At 32.8% G+C, this 18,687-nt stretch overlaps 2 protein-coding genes across 2 annotated transcripts; both read right to left on the bottom strand.

Annotated features, from left to right (window-relative positions):
- Window positions 1-7: 7 nt before the first annotated feature.
- On the bottom strand, window positions 8-2,398 carry LOC133681359 (uncharacterized membrane protein At1g75140-like). The gene has a single exon (XM_062104393.1). The coding sequence runs from the start codon at window positions 2,151-2,153 to the stop codon at window positions 183-185; it is 1,971 nt and encodes a 656-aa protein (XP_061960377.1). The 5' UTR covers window positions 2,154-2,398; the 3' UTR covers window positions 8-182.
- A 6,416-nt stretch (window positions 2,399-8,814) lies between these two features.
- Window positions 8,815-10,834, bottom strand: LOC133681682 (outer envelope pore protein 24A, chloroplastic-like). Its single transcript, XM_062104792.1, has 3 exons — window positions 10,562-10,834; window positions 9,873-10,232; window positions 8,815-9,121 (listed from the first exon to the last, which is right to left on the bottom strand). Exons 1-3 carry the CDS (start codon window positions 10,757-10,759, stop codon window positions 9,041-9,043), a joined length of 639 nt encoding a protein of 212 aa, XP_061960776.1. The 5' UTR covers window positions 10,760-10,834; the 3' UTR covers window positions 8,815-9,040.
- Between the last annotated feature and the right edge of the window lie 7,853 nt (window positions 10,835-18,687).

Genomic DNA, 18,687 nt, shown 5'->3' with positions numbered 1-18,687 from the left:
GGAAATATTGTGAATCAAACGGGGATAAGAACTCTTTCCATTATTAACCTTCTTGTGCGACTAACTTACAACGCTGAAAGTTCAAAAGGCCTCTGTAATGTCAGATGAACAGTCCAAGGACAAAATCTAAAAAGAATACCAACACCAGAGAAATTGGAAGTTACAGGAAATTATCTTGCAACTCAATTGACATCATCCACAACTTGATTGTTTACAAACAGATTCTCCCTTCTTATAGGGAAACCTGTAGATTCCAGAGCTGGACCCCTGAATGTTAGCTCCGATGATGCTCTGTAATTCGGATCAATAGAGGAAGGTCTAGTGTTGGGATCTGCAGAACTTGGCCTGAAGGAACTGGTTGCTCCCCCAGGATATCGCGAGGGAGAAGGATACCTCCTTGTTGGACCTATCAATCCCCCAGCCCTTAATTCCATCATATCAGTACTTCTTGAAGATGAATCTACATATGACCTGTCCGCGGAGGCCGATGACCCTACTGGAGCTCCAATTGTAGCAGATGCGGAGCTAAAAGGATCATCAGGCCCCCAAGACGTAAGCGCTTCCTTCTTCTTGGCAAAGAATTGCCATGCTCCAAAGAGAAAGAGTACGAAGAACAGCACAGGACTTGTCCATAGCATTGTGTTGAATTCTCCTTTAAATATTGGAAGGTTAGAGCGATACATTCCCACATACCCACTCCCGAGGCCAAGAACAACGATTTTTTCACGGTCGCTGGCAATTAATGGCATCACTCTTCTTCTCTCAATGGGAGCATTTGTCAACTGATAGTTCAAAAACGACGATTTGATCTCATCCAGACCAGCAGAGAAGAGAAGGCGAGGTCCCCCAACCCTAACATAATGCTGAGATGAAACATTGTACACGAAGACCTTCTCTTCATTAACAACAAACAAGTAGCCCTTGATGGATTGTAAAGCAAGGGGTTCCTCCATGTCGAATTTTCTCTTGGATCGGACCCTGCATTTAAAGTTCATTATATCCCCCAACAACAATACTTGAATCAATTCCCCTTCTGATGTAAACCCATATGCTTTAGACCGTTCGGTGGCATCAAAAACATAATACCGAGCAACAGAATGGTCCAAACCTTCACATTCAGATTCTCTGACTTTCATGCTCCTCAAATCCAATGACCCTGCACCACTTTCTGTCAAAAACAAAAGCCTTTGCTTCAAGAAAGCAAGTGGTCTACTTGTTGGCATGGCAGAGCCATGAACCGTCCCATTTTCCCTAAAAACCCTAATTATCCCTCTAACATCTAATGACAAGATATACCTTGATCTGCCAACATGATGCACTTCCAAGATACTTATAGGCGAACGTTGATCCCAATCCTCATGGAACGCAAACTTACCCACATTTTCCATAGAAAGTGTACTCCACTCTTCTCCATTCGACACATAGTGAAGTTTATGCATCAAAATTGCACCATTCTGATGCCCTGTTACCACAGTACTCTCATTCTTAAAAGCCGATAAATATGAAACCATTGTTGTAATTGGTGAAGAGGACATTGTGTAGAACTCAACCGCTACATCCCCATTCCTCAAAAACACATAAACCCTCCCTCGATCATCACCAACAGCAACATACTTACTAAGCCCCTCGTAATCTCTAAATGGCAAAACATGAATGCACGTTGCATCAGAATCTAGTTTCACAGCAGACACAAATTGAAACCTCTCTGACCACAATGGACTGTACTTGGTAACTGAACCAGTCCTCACCCTCTCTCCATCTCTAGTGGTCTTAACCTCGAATCCCTCTTCTTCAACTTTTTGAACCAATCTCTTACCATCAAATTTTCCCTGATCAATCCTTTCTGCCTCTTGATTCTGTTCCCTACCAATAGATGTTACTTTTGGTAACTCAGATAATTTAGGCTCTAATCTAGCAACTATTTCACTAAGGTTCCTCACTAGTTGTTCAAGTTTATGTAACAAAACTTCTTGCTGATTAAGCTTAATTCTAGTGTCAGACTCTTGTTCTTGATAACGAGCATGATTGATATCATGCTCCAGCTCTTGTTGGGTTGAGACTGCGCTAGAGTCTGCCAAAATTCTAGATGGAGAACAAGAAATGAAAAGCAAATAAAGGAAAAGGAACAGCTTGCCTTGGTGAGTATTTGCCATTGAAGAAGCTTGAAAAAGTTGTGTGTTTCAGTGTGTTGCAGTCGACATGTTTTGTACAGTGGAATTGCAGATCTTTGGTGTTTGGATCTAAATATTGCAGGGGAATTTAGCTGGAATCTATGCTAGATTTGTTAAATCTAAGGTGAGAGAAAATAGATATTTTAGATCAGAAAAAAGAAGTTTTTTTTAGGTTCTTGACTTCGGTCTGTACGCTGTAGGGCAAGGAGCACGCTTTTTCAGGTGAAAGTACTTTGTTCTCATAAGTTCATAACTAGAGTAACAAAGGAAATAATGCAATCAGGTCGGTCTGATTCTAAGCTTCCAACAGCCAATCATAGTTGGACACGTTGATGATTGGCTGAATTTGGGCCTCACCACTTTTTTTTACCCATGCTTCGCCACGGACGTGATATTTATTTATATAAAATAATTGTAGAGGTAAGTTTTTTGATGTATTTTTATATATATAAAAAGTATTAAATGTAAATTAAAAAGATCATGTGATCATGTATAAATGTAATAAAAAAAATCAAGAACTATTACTATATAAAAATTAGCGATAAAAAATAAAAAATATATATTAATTATAACTAAAATAAAACTGGAAAAATAAAAAAACAGATACAGATAAAGATATTTAATCTTAAATGACATAATATTTATCCGGTTATATTTACTAAATTTATTTATTAAAATTAGTTTTTTATTTAATCAAATGATATTAAAAATAAACATACATAATAAATTGATTAAATAAAATAAAAGTGAAAACAAATATTATGTAGGACTATACATATCAAAAATATTTTTTGAAAATAAAAATTTTTTATTTTCAAATCTTGTATACAAAAGATAACAAAAAATATAGATGAATCATAATAATTTTTTAAAAAATTAAATTCACACAACACCATAAAAAAACAATTTCTATTAAAAAATGGTTAAATAAGAAAAATAAACAACAGAAGAAGGATATTAATTGAAACATAAACTTTAAAATTATTTTAATATATATATATATATATATATATATATATATATATATATAAGTAAAAAAAATAATATTTGAAAAAAATAATAGTTTAGTTGTTGTGACTTAACTCATTAAACCTTAAACCTATAACCTGAGCCATAAACTCAAATGAATTCAATATTTTTTCCCTTTAAATTTATATTCAACCTAAAAAAAAGGACTAAAAAGAGCCTAGACTCGTATGCCTGTGACCTAGCGCATCTTGGCCACTTAAATGAAAAACTCAAGAGCACTAGTGGGCCTGCGTTTATTTTTACTTTTTAAATTTTTTTAAAGGGGAGTATGATATGTTGTCTACCCTTTTGTTTTTGAAAAAAAAAAAACAGATAACACATTGCCCACCAAGGTATATGACGTCTCGTCTGCAAGCCCATATTTCGAGCAATACAGTGATGATTGAAAAATCTAGCAACTATTGTTTTGGCAAAAAAAAAACCTTAATTTTCAAGCTATTTCAACCAAAAAATACCTTATCAACACTCTTATAACACCTACAAACCATCTCAACAACTCTAAATACCTAAAAAATGATCCAAAGACCCAAAATCAAACCGATTTAGTTTTGGATTTCTTGGCTCAAATCTAGTTTTCATGCAACATTAAAGCTTTAAACAATCTTCATGAAGCTCCCCTCATCTCACAGAACTCGTGGACACCAAGAAAACCTATTAAAGTGGCCAAAAAATGAGTTAATAACGACTTTTTATCTCATAGTTGGAATCCAACAACACCCCCTCTCTCTCCTCTCTCTAACCAAGGTAAAAAATAATACAAATGAACTTGTGTATTAAAATTCATTTTTTAAAATTCAAAGGGACCTAAATTGTATGCATTGCATTATTTTTAAAGATTTAGGATCTAAGTGTATTTTTCATGCAATCTCTAGAATGTCATCTGTGTTTGACACCCTTTTCATTCAGCTCACTTCCTTTTAATTTCACCATTAACTAAGAATTCAGACTCAATTGACCTTTAATTAGGATTAAATTGCACAAAATAAAACTTTGAGGTCCAAAATGAATTATTAAAAAATGCATAGCATGTCCATATGAATGTGTGGAAAATGTTAGTTTAACTGTAAACACCCTACGATTGTTAGATTTTTACTTAATATTACCTAAATTGGTCTTCATTGCTAATTTTTGCCCAAACAAGAAGAAAAGATAGGGCTTCACATTTAATTGGTAAACATAACCTTAAAATGCACCAAAATATCTCGTTTTGGTCCCTAAATCCTCCATCTTCTCTCTATTTAGGACTAGTCGAAGGTGGATGCACAATGATATACTCAGCGATGCTAATTTTACAGAAAACAATTTTCAAATCAAAATAATCTCATCGATAGTTTCTATAAAGTTGAATGATTGAGATTTTCAAGGAATTAATTTTAGGAAATTTTTCCAGTAAGATTATGTATAACCAAGGGCACAAAAAGAGGTGAAATCGATGAAGATTAACTTTTTAGAGGAAAGGTTTCATGGTTTCCATATTAGGATCTCTTGCTTTATCAATCAAGAAGTGACAAACAATTATCAACGAACATCAGCAATCTATTAAAACACTTCTAATTTCGTAACTCTTTTTTTAGCAGTAAAATGTCCAATATGGTGTACTATTACCATTTATGATCTATATTCTAACAAAAAAAGCCTTGTTTTTGTTGTTAGAGAGGAATTGAGAAGAGAAGGGCACATGAGAAATTGATTGTTGACATAGATATTAGATTCAAATGATGTGTATAAATAAAATAAAACTATGATGTTGTGCGTTTTGTTTAAGTGATGTTGTGCTTTTTATTTGCTTGCATTTTAATTAGTTTTTAGGAAGAATATGTTGGAATTCTAAGAATGAGAAACTCTTTGCATATATATTGTTTTCTGTTGTAACAAAGAGATCAAGCCATAATTGAGTAATTGGTACAACTTTAGGAATTTCAGAGATGCTCTCTCCCCCCCTCTTCTCTCTATCTTTCTCTTTCTCTCCATGTCACCTGCACCAATCTTCCATTATTATTTCTTTATGCCATTATTCTATCATTAATTGTAAGCCTAGAAATTTCATTACTCCAAGTGATATCAGAGCAAGCATCTTCAGACTCTCAAAATGCCACCTAAAACTAGATCCTAAGATGCAAGGAAGGTAGATGAAGATGTCAACCAAGAGCACTCCCAAAAATATGACCAACTTCAACACCAGCTTGATAATACCAGGGTTGATACCAATATATGATTTATAGAGCTTAAAGAAGCTATTGATGCTCTTGCTTATCTTATGGAGTCAACATTTTAGAAAACTCAACTCTCTACTGGTGAGTTTAGTATTCCTAAAGAAACACAGTACTCAGTTGCAGGGGATTCTTTTTCCAAGTTCAACTAGGCCAATGAAGGTACACCTCTTTATTATAAACTACGAAAACCAAAACATGAGTTTCTTATTTTTGAAAAGGAAGATGTTCATAAGTGGATTTATAAATGTAATCAATACTTTGATGTTGAAGAGATTGCTGATCATGAGAAACTTAAGTTGACCTCCTGTTATTTGGATGGAATGACTTTGTATTGACATCAAAATTTTACGAGAAGTTTGGAAGGACAAGTAATGTCTTGGCAGGAGGAGTATATAGAGGCCATGTGTTGTAGATTTTTTTTTGAGGGGGGAGGAATCCTTTAGAGAAACTTATTGAATTGAAACAAAAGAGTGATTTAGAAACCTACATCAAAGACTTTGATATCTTTTGGAATATGACTGAAATTTCTAAGAAAAATGCCATGTGTTTTTCATTGAGGGCTGGAAATAGAGGTTAAAAATTTAGTTAGGATGTTTGAACCAAAATCTTTAAAACAAGCTTACACATTAGCCAGGTTACATGATAAAACCCTTAACCACAAACAATACACTCGGGTCTCCTAGTGATGTTAAACCAAACAACATGGTGGCAACTCCTCGATCCCGATGTCTCGTTATGAATCACGCACACGTGTGATAAAGTTCTTGTTTTGACAATTTTCTTTAATCCTTATTGTATTATGGGCATAACTCTCAGCCAATGCATTTAATGACAAGTCATACTTATCTATTTGATCTTCACTAGCAATCATCTCATTATTATCTTCTTTCTCTATTTCTAAGAATTCATCATTTTCTTCATCTACATCATTCATCATATTCAGATTCTTCTTGTTGTATTGATGGCTTTGAACAAATTTATCCCCACACTTATAACACTTACCTAACTTCCTTCTATGTTCGTATAAGGAATCATGCATTTGTTTTCCTCCTATTATCACATCAGTTCTTGTAGTATAAGGAGTATTTGAAAAAGGTTTACCTAGTGGTCTTCCATTATTGAAAGAAGGAGATGTTATATTCCTTCTAGTTATGGCCTGATTGGATTCCTCTTGTCACATGGCCTGGTCAAATGCTTGTACTAACACCGTATGCTTCAAAATCTTCAGTGTTGGTTTAATGTAATCTTTGAGTCCATTGATAAAGCTTGAGGTGTAGTATGATTATGTAAGTGAAGGATTCATAATGTTTATAAATGATTTAAGCTCCTCAAATCTTTCATCATACTCCTTTACCCCTCTATTCTATATAAGTTTATTAAACTCCTCAACCACATCTTTTCTACTGCCAAACCTTATACAGATAGATCAAACAAACTCCTCCCAATTAGTAAGATCATGATCTCCTATCAAGAGTTCTTCGGACCACACTTTTGCCTTACCCTCCAAGTATAGTTAAATTATTTCCACCCTTTGAGATGAATTGAAGTGAAAAGCAGTTTGAAGAACTTTCTACAGTTTCTAATCCATCCTCGTGGATTATCTTCATGGAATATGGGTAGTTTTATTTTTGGCAATTTCGTATTATATCCACCCATATGATTCTCAATATTGTTGCCCATAATTTCATCTTGAATGTGATTTTGCTACAGATGAATCACTCTCCAGGTGTTGGTTTGATTCCTGTCATCCTTCTCAGCTTCTTTTCCAGCCATGAATATTTGAATGGTAGCCATAAGGGTATCCATTTGCGCAAATAGTTGTTCATTCCACTTAGCTTGTTCTTGCCATTGTCTCTTGTTGTCAGCTATGGAATCTTGCGGTTCTGGTTGAAGAACTTGCATTCTTTCATCCTATTGCCTACCATGCTCCTCTGAAGCTCTAACTTTGTTGCTTTCCACCATTATATATCCCCCTCTTGATAATTACCTTCGATTCAAGACTCCGACACTAATTTGTTAAGAACTAAATCTTAACATAGAACTAAAGGTAGAGAATGAATGAGATTCAGAGTCAGAAGAGATGAGAGAAGGAGAAAGAGAATTTTGCAAGTTACAAAAAGATTATTTCATTAAGCTTGTTTTCTCATTTCAACTGAAGATGCTATATTCTTTTATTCTCATGTGTTAAATGCTTCCATGCATCAACTAAGCATAACAGTTTTTCCCGCCATTCTCCTTCCTTTGATATATCTCCTCATTCCTTTCAGCACACGTTACTTTATACTACTGTTGTAACATGTACGTGAACGTCATTGAGGATAATAGCCACAATGAAAGGCTTTACTTCATTCCGTTGATTGTTCTTATATTAAATATTAAATATTAAAACTTTACCATAAAATAAAATAAAATAAACTAGCCTGGATATACTGCAATGTTTATACCAGACCAGCACATTTCAGCCAGTGCCAAAAAGTCGACAGTTTTTTGCTAGAACAAACAAATTTGAGCAACCGTTCAGACCCTCCAATCCCCTGTTTTCTTTTTTCTAGCATCGTTCTTCGAGAGCCTCTTTATTAATACTGCACTCCTCATCTCCTCTTCCCAGTCATTTTGACTCTGTGATTGTTGAATGCAGGAGCCCTACTTCGGACCTCTTTTTGTTAGGAAACAATGCTTGTTGCTCAGTAAACCAGTGCCGTTTAACAAGAAAACTACAACCCCAGAAGCATCAACTGATGCTTTCTAGATGGACCACTGCAGGATTAGAAAAGTATCCTCCTAATAACAGCACCATACCGTTTCGATGATTTTTAGGATCTGTTTTGTTTAGGATTGTAATAGTAATTATAATTTAAAATATTTTTCATTTAAAAATATATTAAAATAATATTTTTTTATTTTTTAAAAAATTATTTTTATATTACCACATCAAAAGAATCCAAAAACATTAAAAAAATATTAATTTTAAAAAAAAATTAAAATTTTAAAAATATAGTAGGAACTGCGTTTCCAAACAAGCCCTTTAGTTTCGTTCAATGCTCGGTTCTTCCATGATCCAGAAAGTTCAAGACTTGTCCGATACCTCAGTTACTAACATGCATCGACTCAAGAATACTATCTTACAAAACTCCATTTCTTCTGTCAACATAACTAGCCATGCCTTGGACAAAGGACGCCTGAACTTGCAAGCAAGTTTGGGGTAGGATTCTGCGGAGCTAAAAAAACCCACGAGCAACTATCCAAGCATAAACCCCTCAGCATTTCCACAGCTCCCACAAAGGAGACTCAATCTTACATATCACACCCATGGAAAATATATGCATTCCATGTCACTAACCTCACCATACCCATAATCTTCCGTCCCTGGCAAAAGCTAAACATACATAAGATACAAGATGTTGCAACAAAAGTGACCGCACGCATGTTTGAAAAGAGAGATTTAACAGTTTGACAAACGGTGCCACAGAGCTGCCCCTGACCAGGTGATCAGTTCAATTTATAATTATAGACAATATTCAAGGACAAAAATAAGCTTAAAGCAATCATGGGCACAACCAAAGGTGGAGCTGTTTGTCAAAACAACCGGTAAATGTTACAACCAGGAAAGAATACTGATGAAATGCATCACATCTCAAAGTTCCATGTGCTCTCTGCAGTTAATTTTGGCATTTTTGACTCCTCAGCCAAATTGATGGATGCAGAAACCTGAGATAAAGAAGGAACAAAGATTAGAAATCCTAGAAATGCTTAAAGAGGCTTATCCAGACAGGTCAAGGCACACTACAACCACCGAATAAAATTAAGCAGCTCACAAGCATCAATCTAGCATCCAAATAGCTGAAAGTTATGCAATCACCCATTTTCTGATATCATACGCAATCCCAGACATGTATTACTTCAAGCCATAAAAGTAGAGGTGTTTTATTGAAAACTCTCAATCCATTGGTTCAGATTTCTCTTCAAATGAACACAATCATGCCAGGGTCTTTTCATGATTGAAAAATGCAAGTAAAATACAACAACTACGCTCTCTGCAAAACCAGAACAAGCTCAGTTATAATTCAATTGAAAACCTAGAGAAAACAAACATGCTTGTGTTACAGAATCAATAAGATGCATCTAGGAGCTACAAAATGGATATACAACATGTGAGGCCATGAACACACTAGAAAAACAGTTCCCATCAATGAACTAGAACCTTTAAAATCCAAAACTGTAATCTTGTCCAGTTTAATGGAGGATCAAATTCTTAAAGCATGTACTAGTTTGCTAAATTTATGCTCAACTCCATTACGAGTCTCATACAGTTACTATCAAATAGAATGAGAAACTGTGGTAAACTCAACTAGTGCAGTTTTCTATTTCTATTTCTTGATTTTCCTTATTTAATTTGTTAATTTAGAACCAAAATCCAGCAACTAGCCAAAAAGCATACAAATGACAATCATGTGTTTACCTTGAAATTCCCATTCAGCTTTGAATTCCTTGACCACTCCAGGCCCAGATTCTTGCTTGACGTTTGATACACAGCCCTGAACACATCATCACCATAAACCTTTCGAGATCCAGCAAAATCCCATGAATTCTTTGCAAAATCATAACATTGCTCGAACGAAGTCAGTCCTCCATGCACATAGGTATACTTCAACTTGCAATTCTCTGTACCGAGCATATAATTAGCAGATATCTTGTTCGCTGAATCAACCACAAGAGTCCCATCCAAAATAGTCCGGTTATCCCCTCTACAATGAATGTATGTCAAATTCAAGGGCTTGTCCACAACCTTAACTGAGTTCATAAACTGAAACCTAAAATCCTGCAACACAAGACCAAGTGAAAATCAAGTCAATGCTAGTTACTAAATTCTACTAAAATTCAAGTTTTCTTTAAATTTCCTTAATTTCACAGCTACAGGGGAAAAAATGTTACAAATCAGCAACAGAAGCCCTAGACTCTTAAAAAAAACCCTTGAATTAGAAATTCAAAAATCCTAATCCCTCTTTGGCTACTGATGAATCAATCAGGAAACAAACCAAAAGGAAGCCAAACTTGAAGTAATACAATAGTCTTTTCAATTCAAGTTTCCTACAAAATTAACAGCCACATAATAGACTTTAACCGAATATAAAAGCAAAGAGGAGTTACCTTTTTCGGAACGTTGTAGTCAATTATGAAGAAGCCAGGTTTCTCGACAGCTAAAGCCAGGCCGTTTAAGCTAGGGCCGTTGACGACTGTGGCGTCAGTTATGGAAGCCCGGAGCTTAACATCGCCGGCGTTGAAGGCGACAGTAGCAGCGGTGCTGCTTTTGTCAATATCATACTTGCCCTTTAAAGACGCCTTCATTTCGTGAAAAACGAGAAAGACAAGGAGAGAGGATTATAGGTGCCTCCAATTTAAACTGGTGGTTGGTAAGGATCTGAAGGCGCAGCGATGAATCGTTATTTTGTTAATTTTTAATTTTTTTTCATAAAACAATTTAATTTTTTTTTTTACATATATAGATTATTTAGATGTAAAAAATAAATTAAAAAAAATATTTTAATATATTTTTAAATAAAAAATATTTTAAAAAATAATATTTACTACTGTCTCAAACACATTAAAACACCTCTATAGCATTGTAAGCTGGATTATTTTAAAATTATAAATTCAATGAAATAAAAGTATTTTTTTTTTAAATATATTATATATTTTTTTTAAAATATATTGTTTTATTATTGTATGCTTCTTGATATATAGTATTACAATATATTTAATTTATTTTATATTTTTCAAATTCATTAATAACTTAAAATTTATCCTTATTATATTATTTTTGAATATTTAAATGAAACAAAAGAGAAAAAAAAGAAAAGTAGATAAGATAAAGATTGATGAGAAAAAAGGTTTTTTTGAAAATACTACCAATTAGCATGGTAAACGTGAAAGACTATAAATTATTTTTAATGCTACGTGGATTAATTAACTGTTTATAAACACAGATTATAGTATAATTAAATTTATTATTTCATATACTAAAAACTCAAGGGACCATGTTAGCTAAAAAGGAATATATATATATATATATATATATATATATAAATGATTATTATTATTATTATTATTATTATTAATTTACCATGAGCATCGTTGCTCCTGGAATGGCTTCCTATTTAGACTTTGTGAAGAGTACTCACCACATATATTGAGAAGCTCTCAACACGCAATAGCCAGCCAAGCTAGACATCTCGACGACCAGCCACACCTCAACATCGATCCTCCTTTTCCACGACCAGCCACACGATATTAACCACCATGACATCCATCACTCTCTAGCCACACATCTACAACCTTCATCCACACCTATATATATATATATATATATATATATATATATATATATATATATATATAATAATAATAATAATAATAATCATTTATATATATAATAATAATAATCATTTATATATATATATATATATATATATATATATATATATATATATATATATATATATATATATATGATTAGGGTTATCACACGTCCCCTCTCCATCCGACTTCCTTTCCCATACACCTCACTCTTTTCCTCTTCCTCTTATTCTCTTCTCCAATCTCCTTACTTCCCTTTCCCAGCAGCAAGTCAACAACTCCTTCTGGCCAGACGAGTCGCCCATCCACGGATCTAAATTCCTGGGAAGCATCAGGAGTTGAGAATAATTCTATTGAGTGGTGACAAAGAAAGTGGTGTTCAAGTTCTTTTTCTTCTTTGTGTTCATTGTCCCGGTCTCAAAATCTCTCAAGCAGTGAGATTACGTGTGTATTTAGCTTGGAGGTGTGGTTGATTTTTTTCAAAGATATATAACCTTTTAAAACACAAATTATACCTTACAAAAATAAAAAAACACATACTTTTATATAGGTCTCATCAAAATAAATCACCACATCTCCGAGCTAAAAATATCTTAGTTAGTTATATATCCCGTATCTAAAAAATATTAATTGTCCTTTGACTTGAAAAAAAGGGAGAAAAAACTATAATGTCATACCCTACGAATTAGTACAAAACTTATTGTTTATCATTTATTATGTCATGGGTCTGTTCCCCTTACCTATTAACCTGGACAGATAGAAAAGCTAAAGTTGGCTATGTTTTCTTCACAAGTAAAGTCTTACAGATGCTAGAAAAAGTGCAATTTGAACTTTAAGAACTTGTTAACTGCTACTTGAGTTGTTTTATAATAAAAAAAATTCAAGAGTCCTAGCTTTTGTTGTGGTACTGACTTTTAGTTTGATATTTGCAGCGTTTTCACATAAATCAGAGTCTGAAATAATAGAATTTTGTACTTTATAATTTTTATTAAAAGATTTGAACATTACACAAAAGGATGGGTAGGTTGGTGACTCTCATTCTATGCCAACAGAATGTTGGATAACACATGTTTGAGTTTGGGTCGATTCGGTTCTAATATGTATACCCGATGGATACTCAAAACTCGATAAGATTAGATATGATTTATATCTTATCAGGTTTATGTTTGGGTATGGATATACCAAAACTAGACACTTGGATGTCTACTATCATCGCTATTCATACTCACAACCTATACAACCACCAACCAATCTTTTTAATGGTATTTTTTTTATGATGGTAATGGTATTTTTTTATGATGGTGGCTCAAGAGTGCAACTTGAGTAGTTTTACTTTTGGAAAAAAAAATAAATAAAAAGTATTCAAAGGTATAGGGTGAGATGACCAGATCAAAAATATAGTGAAAAGTTTCTTGCATTCTCATTTTATCTTTATGAATAATGACAGATAGTTTTGTTTGCTATGCCATATTCATGATGAAATCTTTGAAGATGTAATTTTAATAATCTAAATCGTTTGTTTACTTGATCAGAAATGACTTTCAAAGTCACATAATATGGGTCATGTTTTTTATTATGAAAAAAAATATATTCATAGGCTCAAAAGTATTTCAAGGTTTTTAGACTTAAAATCACTACTCTTAATCCATTGTGTTTTTTCATTATGCTTCTTTGCTTTGCCCATTTTGATTGCTGTTGCGATGTCGCGGTCGCACAAATTAATTACCCTAGCTTCAAACACAACACACAAGATAGTATAAAGCAAGCAAGGGGTCGATCCCACGAGGAAGATTCAAGTCAGATTTTTATGCTAGATGATATGTAATATGGGGGGGTTTGGACGTTATTTAGGCTAAAGCAAAAGAAAACAGAAAACTATCAAACAAAATTTAATAAAATCAGAAAATCATCAAGAGAACAAACCTTGATCACAAGCACACATCCACCTACAGAAATCAGAACTGATCATGGAAACGAAACATCAATTTATATTCTGAATATTTATCTCTTCTTAACATTGGTTAGTTTATGGATTCGTCGTATAACTAACCCTAATCATCAAACAACCACAGTGTCCGCACTAGTAATTTAATTCAATGACAACCTTAAAAACTAGATAAGTTGATTAATCAAGAAAACATAACTGTCCGCAGTCTATGTTTGATTTGATTGAATGTTCTTCCTAAGTTTAATAACGTAGATCCGCCACAATTATTAAACTCAGTTGCTTCACAAGTTCATATACCACAACTCCAGTTTTGATATCAAACTTAGCAATAGATTGTCTACAATAATAACTTAGAGTCCGCTCTAGCAATTAAAATAAACATTCATAGGAAAAATAAGCATAGGAGAGCAAACATATTCATCATATAAACTGAAAAGAAAAGGTAAAATAAATCTCACAGTTCTTGAAATCCGAAGGTTTCCGTGTCCTTGCAACCAAGAAAAAGTGTTTAGCCTTGCATGTTTGTTGAACAACTAATAAAAAAAAAGGAAGAATGCATAATTTAGGGTTTCTTAGAGGAAGGGGGCGTTTTTCTCTTCTTGGCTAGCTGTCCCCCTTCTCTTCTCTCATTCTTTTTATATCCTAGGAAACCCCAGGTCTCTATTTTACAAAATAGTCCTCCATTAAGTAGACTGTTTACATTTAAGTACTTCAATAACTATTTTCCTAAAAAAAGAGAAATAGCCTTGCATGAAATCTTCAAGCTTTGACTTAGAGGAGCTAAATTGCTGAAATAAAAACTTGGATATCGGTTTAGATGCTTCAGAAAATAATTTGGACTCGTTTCTTCACGAAACCTGTTTGCTGGTAGAATTCAGATGTCATCTTTGAAAAATCATATCTCCTTCATATGACATCGTGTTTGGCTGAAATTTGGAGCGTTTATAGACCTTTGAGTCATGAATCCAAAACAATTAAGTTTACATCAATTGGACTTCTGTAGCTCCATATATTCAAGTTGGAATGGCTGAAGGTCAACATTGGCTGATTGTGAGATTTGACTTTAAAGGCTGTGATTTTCATGCTCTTTCTTATTTTATTTTCTTGCCTTAGATGTCCAGAAAGGTATGGATGTTAGATTTTTAATGCCACTAGAATCACTTCATTTCAACCTCTAGAGCTCACGCTCTACACAAAACATCGACTGAAGGTCAAATCTGTCAATTATCTCGAATTTACTCCTTTTTGCATCATTCATCTAAAAGTGCCTTCAAAACATAAAACAAAGAATATCAAGACATTTTATATATAAAACATAGGAAAAACACTAGTTAAATGTGGGTGAAACTATCGAATAATATGGTTGCATCAATTGCTTTGATGGAGCATCCTAATTTTGTTTTGACCTTGATTCGATTTTTTTTTATTGCTCTAAAAATTCTATTTGCCTCCTAGTGTGGTGTATGATCCTAGTCAGAACCGATCTTGATCTTTGGAATTTTCATATGCCCTCCAAGTGTGGAGTGTGATCCTAGTTAGAGTTTTTATGAAACAAAAAACTTATTTAGGCTCGAAAGGGGACTATAAGGGATAAAGTTATTTAGGCTCAAAAGGAAACTACAAGGGATATGTTTTAGAATACAAGAGAAAAACAAAGATGACCATTTTTATTTTCAATCACGAACGATCAGAACTGATAAATCTATCCTTATCCAAAGTAATGGTTTGGAAAAAGATTTCAAATTGACATTAGGTGAATCCTACTTTCTGAAATTATACATATAGCTAAAGTGCAACTCAAGATATATGATATAAACAAACTCTTATCACCTCAATGTGAGAATTGCTTGAACAAAATGTCAAGATATCTTTTAAAACAAACATCATATCACTTTTCTTTGGAAAACAAAATAGGTCAAAAAGTCTAAAACTTTTTAGGAAAGGGTTTTCTCAAAAACATTGCAAGTCAATGAGATCATGCAAGTTTTTTTTTTAAGAGAAGAGAGTGTATGCTAAGAGAATTATTGGTCAAATTTTGTTTTGTTGATGATAACAAGCTACACAAAGTATTTCTTTACAGAATCTGAATTCATAGGTGACACGACTAAAAGATTGATGTCTTTTCCCAAGTGCAGGAGTGTCGAAGTAATAAATAACCCGGCAAGACCGGGGTCGAACCACAGGGAGGTTACTTGTATAAATTATAAGCAACAATAATACAACAACAATAGTAACAACAACAACAACAACAATGATGATAATAATAATAGTGAAGAAGAAGAGGAAGAAGTTGATGAGAACTTTTGAGATGGAAGATTAACGTAGGATTAAACAATGATAACAACAAATGTCAAGGTTAGAGGATCCACTAATGGTACATCAAACAAGTATAGTATAAACTCTTATTATTCAACTGGAAACCACACACAAAAGAGGTTCCAATCAGATTATAAATTGTTAACATGATTACATTAGTTATCTTATTCGAATAATGCTAATACTTGTAAATGTTGTCAGACATTCATGATTATAACTTATGTTAACAACAAATCAAGTTCCTTTCATAGCTCAGGTGTCGGTTATACCATACAGTATGGGCTATAAAAGTGCCAAGTATTTTTTGTACCAAATATTATACAACATAAATCTAGATTAACCATTTAACAAGCAAAGTATCATAAGTGAACAAGATAGCAAATATAAAGCATGTTAGTATCCAACATTAAGGTCCATGTTAAGTTTATATTATACTTATTCTTACACCATTAGTGTACCCTTTTCACCTTGACATAATAAACTTAGTTAAACATAATGAAAGAAAGAAACATAAATAAACAAGGAAAGGAAATGAAAAGCATAAACAAGAGATTAATTATAAGCAAAACTTAAGCATTACAAAATATAAAGAGAGAAAGCAAGAGCATGATCTTGATCTGAAAATCAAGATGCCTAAATACATGGCAAATGCCTCCTTTTATAGGCCAAAATTCGAAACTATTGATTTGTTGACTAATTGATGAGTGGGTGGCCACATCTTGACTTGGTGACAATTCTTATCTTCTTGTCTGCCAAAAACGTCATTGATGACGTCATAATTTGAACAAACTTAAATCATGAAAATTCTAGGAAATTGTCTCATCTTTCCAGGGTAAACATTTGAGATCATTTGGACTTCTAGAACTTGAGATATGGGCTGAACACTGAACAGTGTCTGGGCTGTAGGACAGATTCGGACTTCTTTGTTGTTGCTACAATTTGGACTTGAAAACAGCCTTTTTAAATCTTGGGCTCCACATAAACGTTGTAGGCCTATGTCTTATCTTTCCATCCATATAAAATGGACCTAAATCCAAGATCTACAGCTCCATATATGACCCAATTACCGAACTGTGTTCCAGTTTGGACTGCATCAGCATCTCTTTGGCCATCTTTTTGTCCTTTCAATTTCAGTACTTCAACTCATCAATCAATTCTTTCATTTATGTGATAGGCCTGCATTTAAGATGAACATTTACCATAAATTAAAGGTATCTTATATAATTAGATATGTTATTATAAAACATGCTTTAGTTAAGGAGTTATTGATACTTTAAGTGCAAAATGATGATATAAAACCTTGATAAAAATGCACTTTTAAGTACTAATCAATAGGTCTATACATCTTCTCCATCCATGCTGGTTAGTGTAATGACCTAAAATTTTCATGTAACTTTCATGTTTCTAATCATCATGTCTAAGTATAATGGGGTATTTTTTTTTTTTAGCAATCTGTTTAAGAATACATCTCATTATTGATTCTTTGGTTTATCAAATTTACAACAACATTTCCCCTAAAACTTATACATTTCCTCAGTTCTTTTCTTATCCTCTTGGGTAACACAATATCAAATAACTCTATTACATATACATAGTAACCTTCAACTACCCACTAGTTCAATTATTTCTCCATTTAATTCTTTCACATTACTTCTTACAATTCATCTTAGCCCCCGATTGTTTGCTGGAAAGTAGTTTCTTTTTGTAAAGTGAATTTCAGGAAAGTGAATTCTGGGAAAATGAATTATTTTCCGATGATTGATAGTGTAATGAAAAATAAGCTGGAAAACACTTTCCAGTGTTTGGTTATGTCATGAAAAATGAGCTGAAAAATAACTTATTAATGTTTTATTTTTTTCAAGTTTGCTAAAATAATGAGGAACAAATCTTACAAATTAAAAAGTTGAATGAGAATGAGATTGAAAAAAAATATAATTTCATAAATTATCTCAAATAAAATAAATAATAATCAAAATAATAGAGATTAAATCTAAAAAATAAAACAATTGAAAGATGAAGAAATTAAAATAATAATAATTAACATTTCATAAATTATTTCAAATAAAATAAGTAACAATTAAAAGAATGAGGACCAAAATAAGGGAAAAACAAATAACAATTATAAAAATAAGGACCAAAATTAATATAAAAATTAAATTATAAGGGATAAAATTGAAAAACAAATATTCAAAACAATATATATATATATATATATATATATATATATATATATATATATATATATATAGCAATCAAAAGTTTAAGGACCAAATTTGATATAATTAGCAAATAATATGACATTTCTAATTTTTTCACAACTTCCGGAAAGTGTTTTTCACCCAAAATAAAAGGAAAACACTTTCCTGGAAACCAAGCCAAATTTTCCTTTGATTGGAAAGTGTTTTCCGTTAACCAACTTTCTGAATGACAAACAAACACAGGAAAATTTAGAAAGTGGTTTCCCGGAAACCAGTTTCCAAGAAACAAATGCAACCTTATTTTCTTTTCATTTTCCATTTACATAAAACATACGTGTGATGGATACCAACACACATATATAACAAAAGAGATGCAATAACCAAATGCTAAAAATACAATCATATCATTTAGTACATTTCAAGGTGAAATTATTAACACAATTTTAAGTATTCATAGT

Source organism: Populus nigra, chromosome 2 (assembly GCF_951802175.1).
Source record: "Populus nigra chromosome 2, ddPopNigr1.1, whole genome shotgun sequence".
Taxonomy (NCBI): Eukaryota; Viridiplantae; Streptophyta; class Magnoliopsida; order Malpighiales; family Salicaceae; genus Populus; species Populus nigra.
This window is presented reverse-complemented; position numbering and strand designations above follow the sequence as displayed.

Bases quoted from the DNA above. Each gene is read 5' to 3' on its own strand.
- LOC133681359 (XM_062104393.1), bottom strand. From the start codon at position 2,153: ATGGCAAATACTCACCAAGGCAAGCTGTTCCTTTTCCTTTATTTGCTT.
- LOC133681682 (XM_062104792.1), bottom strand. From the start codon at position 10,759: ATGAAGGCGTCTTTAAAGGGCAAGTATGATATTGACAAAAGCAGCACC. The intron at 10,233-10,561 runs GTAACTCCTCTT...CTTGTGTTGCAG, and splicing joins ACTACAACGTTCCGAAAAAG to GATTTTAGGTTTCAGTTTAT. The intron at 9,122-9,872 runs GTAAACACATGA...TCTTTATCTCAG, and splicing joins AGCTGAATGGGAATTTCAAG to GTTTCTGCATCCATCAATTT.